The sequence below is a fragment of the Gymnoscopelus braueri genome (genome assembly GCF_963280865.1).
Source record: "Gymnoscopelus braueri genome assembly, contig: SCAFFOLD_55, whole genome shotgun sequence".
Lineage (NCBI taxonomy): Eukaryota > Metazoa > Chordata > Actinopteri > Myctophiformes > Myctophidae > Gymnoscopelus > Gymnoscopelus braueri.
In genome coordinates this window covers 195,001-201,897 of record NW_027660884.1, presented here as the reverse complement: position 1 = coordinate 201,897, position 6,897 = coordinate 195,001, and the positions used below count along the sequence as shown (strand labels likewise).

Genomic DNA, 6,897 nt, shown 5'->3' with positions numbered 1-6,897 from the left:
GTGTAGACGCTGTGTAGACGCTGTGTGTAGACGCTGTGTAGACGCTGTGTAGACGCTGTGTAGACGCTGTGTAGACGCTGTGTAGACGCTGTGTAGACGCTGTGTAGACGCTGTGTAGACGCTGTAGACGCTGTAGACGCTGTGTAGACGCTGTGTAGACGCTGTGTAGACGCTGTGTAGACGCTGTGTAGACGCTGTGTAGACGCTGTGTAGACGCTGTGTGTAGACGCTGTGTAGACGCTGTGTAGACGCTGTGTAGACGCTGTGTAGACGCTGTGTAGACGCTGGACAAAGCCAGATGCTCCACACGGTGGAGTTGAACCCACAACATCTCCTCTTTCTCGTCGGCGGCAGAATCTGATGTGAAAATCCCCGTGGCAGGCAAAGAGTTAACGACCGGGAACACATCTGTGTCATTTTAACATTCCTTTGGCTATTCAAAAATAGCAGATAAACAAGCTTGTAGATATAATTTTTTTTTATCGTGAAAATGTGTGCAAATCTTTGATATATATATATTTTTAAAGCGAATATATTTAACTCAAATCTTTGCTGGGTCCCTAGAACAACATATTCTAAGATGGGGGGGAGGGGGGGAGGTCGGGCAGACACATACATTTAATTTTGGGTGGTCCTTCACATGAAATAGTTTTGTTTCAGGGACCCCAACAGAAGCAAAGATTTGAGTGAAAAATGTTGTTTCCAAAAATATTTGTATTCAAAGATTTGCACAAATGTTCAAGATTAAAAGAAAAAAAACTAATTGCAGATCTATAAGCTCATAGCGTGGCACTGGTGCCGCGCTATGAGCTTGTATTTTTGAATAGCCCAAGAAATCTGAAAAATGACAGGAGATGAACCTGGGTGTCAGCAATGATCTTATTAAACATGGATTCATACAGGAGATGAAGCTGGGTGTCAGCAGTGATCTTATTAAACATGGATTCATACAGGAGATGAAGCTGGGTGTCAGCAGTGATCTTATTAAACATGGATTCATACAGGAGATGAAGCTGGGTGTCAGCAGTGATCTTATTAAACATGGATTCATACAGGAGATGAAGCTGGGTGTCAGCAGTGATCTTATTAAACATGGATTCATACAGGAGATGAAGCTGGGTGTCAGCAGTGATCTTATTAAACATGATTCATACAGGAGATGAACCTGGGTGTCAGCAGTGATCTTATTAAACATGATTCATACAGGAGATGAACCTGGGTGTCAGCAGTGATCTTATTAAACATGATTCATACAGGAGATGAACCTGGGTGTCAGCAGTGATCTTATTAAACATGATTCATACAGGAGATGAACCTGGGTGTCAGCAGTGATCTTATTAAACATGGATTCATACAGGAGATGAACCTGGGTGTCAGCAGTGATCTTATTACATTGATATTAAACGTAGCTTGGCTTCGCTGTGTGTTTTGTGCCAAAGTCAGAGTGATCTCTCCAGTGTTATTATATATTAATTTTGATAAAGTTGCTCTTTGTAATTCCATCATGTCTGATGTTTTTATACCGTATGCATTAGGAGAGACGTGTGGCTCCTTCATGTTTAGAACGTTCTTCATTCACTGTGAACTCAAACCTGAAGGATTTTTAAAACATTCAAAGAGAAGTCAAATTAGCCTTGTTCCAGACAAATCTGCCATTGCAAAAAAAAAAGAAGGTTTGACCCCTCTCAATAGAGTACAGAAGTCCTGACGTCACTCGTTCATCCCCTGGTTCGTAAAGTAATGTCTCTATATAGAATATCATTTGGTCATCTTCTCATATAACAATAAGAATTGTGGTCCAAAAATAAACAAACTGTCTCAGCGATATTGTCAGGGAGGAGGTTCTGTATCGTTTATGTTATATATATATATATATATAGATATAGATATTGTCAGGGAGGAGGTTCTGTATCGTTTGTTATATATATATATAGATATAGATATTGTCAGGGAAGAGGTTCTGTATCGTTTATGTTATATATATATATATAGATATAGATATTGTCAGGGAGGAGGTTCTGTATCGTTTATGTTATATATATATATATAGATATAGATATTGTCAGGGAGGAGGTTCTGTATCGTTTATATTATATATATATGTATAGATATAGATATTGTCAGGGAGGAGGTTCTGTATCGTTTATGTTATATATATATATAGATATAGATATTGTCAGGGAAGAGGTTCTGTATCGTTTATGTTATATATATATATAGATATAGATATTGTCAGGGAGGAGGCTCTGTATCGTTTATGTTATATATATATATAGATATAGATATTGTCAGGGAAGAGGTTCTGTATCGTTTATGTTATATATATATATAGATATAGATATTGTCAGGGAGGAGGCTCTGTATCGTTTATGTTATATATATATATATAGATATAGATATTGTCAGGGAAGAGGTTCTGTATCGTTTATGTTATATATATATATAGATATAGATATTGTCAGGGAGGAGGCTCTGTATCGTTTATGTTATATATATATATAGATATAGATATTGTCAGGGAGGAGGCTCTGTATCGTTTATGTTATATATATATATAGATATAGATATAGATATTGTCAGGGAGGAGGCTCTGTATCGTTTATGTTATATATATATATAGATATAGATATAGATATTGTCAGGGAGGAGGTTCTGTATCGTTTATATTATATATAGATATAGATATTGTCAGGGAGGAGGTTCTGTATCGTTTATGATAGTCAGTCACTCATATTTGATACAGTCTGTTTCTGGCGAAAATGTAACTAATTTGGTGGAAGTAACATTATGGTTTTCTCACCGTCAGTTGATGCTTCATATCCATAAGAGTCAAACCGCCGGGTCATTAGTTTATTTTTGGAACACAGTTAAACACGTCTATGGGGATTCAGAACGGGGGGGGGGGGGTGCGACCCAGGTAGGAAACTGCAGGCAAATAAAAAAAACTGCCTCTGGTGATAAACCCTGATTGGTCCCTCACAACTTATGAGGGAGAGAAATCCAATCTCTATAGAAGCACCGAAGTCTGACGTAAATTACGTCATTCCTCAGAAATGCAGGTTCCACTCAGAGATTCCAGACGTGACCATGCAGCCAGGCTAAAGTCTGACCATGCAGCCAGGCTAAAGTAAAATATCCTCACACTGAGTTATAGCTCCCTAACAAAACATTATAATAATAATCAAAAACATTTGGAAACCGATATTTAGAACCAATAACCAACGTAATCTTCCTCATGGAGGTTAATAAATCGAGATGCAGGTTGTTTTTCTTGTTGTTTTATATCAACGAATCAACATGAAATACCTCTAAAAGATGTTTTTAATAACGGACTAAATCTCTAGGGTTTTATAGGTTGTTGTACCATGGTGGCGTAGGAAACATTTTGTGAAAATAGCAGATCTACAAGCTCACCGCTTGTGAGCTTGTAGATCTGATATTTATCCCCGCCAGGAGGCCGGAACGGCCGAAGGCGAGGATTCCGTTATTGACCGTCTGTCTGTCTGTCTGTCTGTCTGTCTGTCTGTCTGTCTGTGAGCAGCTAATCTCCGGCACTGTTGGACCGATCGGTGTGACACTTTGCGCGCACACCCCCTGGAGGCCAAGGAAGAACCTCTGTCCCATCAAATGTTTCAAATGTTTCAAATTGGCCTCCTGGTGACATAAAAAAGACAATGGAATGTTAATACTAGTCATGAAGCTAAGCTACTAATATAGACGTAATTAAAGCGGGTCATGTTTGCATGTTTAGAATCATAACAGCTGAAATCAATAATATAATCACTATTCTGATATTAACCTGTGGGCCGCATTAAGTGAAGGTGGGGGCCGCATGTGGGCCCCGGGCCGCCAGTTGCCCATGTATGCTGTAGCCTAATTTATAATATAATATATATATATATATAATATATATATATATATATATATATATATATATATATATATATATATATATATATATATATATATATATATATATATATATATATATATATATATATATATATATATATATATATATATATATATATATAATATATAACTCCTGTCCTGTTGCTGCTGTGAACCTGAATCTCTGCATGGAGACAGCTGTGAGGAGGTAAGCAGGCAGAATAATGTTGCATTCATTAAAACCCTTTTTGATTTCTGTCAGGTTGTGTTCCAACATTATTCTCTGATTTGATCCATCAAATGAATTGAAGGACTGACATCAGGAAGTGATGTTTTCCCACAGCATGCTCCTTCCTCTCCTGTTTCTCCTATGAAATAATAACAATAAAGAAATCCCTGAGCGGCCTCTTGAGTTCACAGTGAAAAAGCTTTTTTTCATTTGTATTATATTGTATTATTTATGGATTTCACAGGCAAACAGAATGCTAGTGAATGGAGGTGATTAGATGACGCTCACACAGCTGTGTGTGATTTTATTCTCTTATATCTGAGTCAGTTTTTAATCTTCATTTTGTTATTGTTTTCTTTTTAATATTATTAATAAATTCATTCTTATCAGAAAGAAGTGTCTTTTTAATATATGTATAAATAAACAACTGTCTCTGAAAGTGAAGTTATAGAAGTTTAAAGCAGCACTACGTAGTATCAGTGGACACTTTGGACACAAACAACATGGCCGCCAACGTCTTTGACTTCATTACCCAAGAGTCTCTGCAAGCATGTCCGCCGAGGACGTGCTGTGATTGGTCAGTCGTCGCTTTCACTGTTCTGCCTGTGCCTTGGCTAATGTCAGGATGAAACTCATCGTCATTCCTTTACATATTAATACATATATATACATATACATTTCATCTTTATTCCATTTATGGTTTTACATGATAACATTTCATTTAGTTTATTTTTCTTTGTTCTAAAACCTTTCACCCCCTAAGGGACCCCCCAGCCCTAAATAATGATATTAGAACTGTGGACCCCCCAAAATAATCACATTTAGTTTGACTCGGTTCCACAGATTGTGAAAATAGCCGATCTACAAGTTCACAACGCCTCGGAACACAATGTTTACCTCTTTCTCAGGTCATATTTGGCTGTCCTCCTCCTGCTCACACGCTGGTCAGACCTGGGCTGTTGGTTGTCTAGGCGGAGGTGGTTGGATTTGGCGGAAGTACCGCCTAAGGAGATGACGTTGATGCTTTACAAATCTGTTAACATTCTCCGTGAATGAAACGAGTGTTGTGATTGGTCATAAAAGATCGTTTCCGGGGGAAACGCGTACGACGGAAATCCTGTCCAGTCAGGACTTCTGAGACACTCGCTGCTTTAGGTGGTGACCAGGCTCTTCTCTTCACAGATGAGTGAGGCTGGGGACGTGGCTACTCTGTGTAAGCTAAAGTACACAACCCAAACCCACACACAACTACACACAACTACACACAACTACACAAGCCCTAACCCTCTAGCCGCTCATCGTCCTTTAACCACTGTCTAGTCCCTCAGGGCTCCATACTAGTGGCTTTTCAGTTTTCACTCCATTAAATGTCTTCGCAGAAAATAGCAGATCTACAAGCTCATGTTTACATAGATGTCAGTGCCAGCCTACGCAGATTCTCCTGGTGCTGGGGGAACTGTTTAGTCCCCCCAGGAATCCGTGGAGAAAAAGTCATGATTCTGCGGCTTCAGACATTAAAAACAACCTAAAATTACCAGCTATCAAGCAAAAATAGATTACGTTTTAAGTAAAATCCTTTATGAAATGGATACAATTAATTGTTATACCATTCTAAAACACTAAAATACAGTGGAACATAGTAATTGAGTCAATGTTACTGGTTATAAATAGAGGTGGTCCGATCAGGCCGATAGCAATCACCGATCCAATCATGTGGGAGGGCATTTCTATTTATTATATTTTTTTATTTATGCATGTAGAATGAATTTTTACCATTTATTTTGTAGCAATACAAGACAATATGTCTGGCTTACAGTTGAATTATTGGCAACTAAAGAAATATGAATTAAATAAATTAAGACAAATACTGACAATGCCTATGAACATTGGCTTGCAGTTATTGCTCATAGCCAAATTGCAATAATAATATTTATAGAATATTAGAATTAATAGAATGGGAAATAATAAAGTTGTCCTTTTGAGGAGAATTAGAAGTTCTACTTCTCCTCAGTTCTACTTAGTCAGGCGATATTAGCAGAAACATTTCCAATCTTGGAATAAATTCCTTACCAAAAAAGATCTTCACCAATGTGTTTGTAAAGGTGTCTAGTAACACATCTCACAAAGACTGAAATGCAGTCCCCCTAGGAGAATTTTTGACAGCTGCTGAAAGTTGGGGTACCCACCATAACCTTATGCGGGGGAAAAAAAATCTAAATTTAATTCTGTTTTAAGTAGCATGTGAGGGGTCAAACTAGGGTGTTTTTATGATTCTGAATCCATTGCAAGCATTTGTTTTGCACCAAAACCACTCCTTGGGCTAAAAACAGCCCAATCTCAATGGGCTTTTTACACAAAAAGTATACCTGGAAAAGGATGGCTATGGCCTTTTTTTTTTTTGTTTCATGTTGTTGATTGCCTAGTGGTCAAATTGGGGTCAACGAGCCATTGTTAACTTGCCTTGAAGTTTAGCTAGTTCTCCTGCAAACTCTCTCTCTCTCTCTCTCTCTCTCACTCTCTCACAGGCACATAGAGTGCCTGTGAGAGTGAGAGGGGGGAGGGGGAGTTTAGCAGCAGGCACACTGCCCTGAGACAGAGAGAGAATACTTCTCCATACAGCGGTGTTTTACCAAGATTCTTCTTTTCTGCACTGTGCCTTCCAGGGACGGCTTTGGTGTTGGGGGGGACTGTTTATGTCACAGGGTGAATGGAGATCCAGGGTGATTGAAGACAGAGCGCTCGTTTTTAGGCACGGGGCTTCGGGGCGAGGCGGGGCT

The 6,897-nt window shown here is 38.6% G+C and overlaps 1 protein-coding gene across 1 annotated transcript in view; it reads right to left on the bottom strand.

Moving 5' to 3' along the window:
- Positions 1-5,013: 5,013 nt before the first annotated feature.
- Positions 5,014-6,897, bottom strand: part of LOC308081091 (coiled-coil domain-containing protein 40-like) — a gene marked incomplete at both ends in the record, with an annotated part of 27,627 nt that continues 25,743 nt past the window's right edge. Inside the window, one exon of the mRNA XM_080457488.1 lies at positions 5,014-5,123. Within this exon, the coding sequence (XP_080313614.1) occupies positions 5,014-5,123 (110 nt within the window). The remainder of the gene's footprint in view (positions 5,124-6,897) is intronic.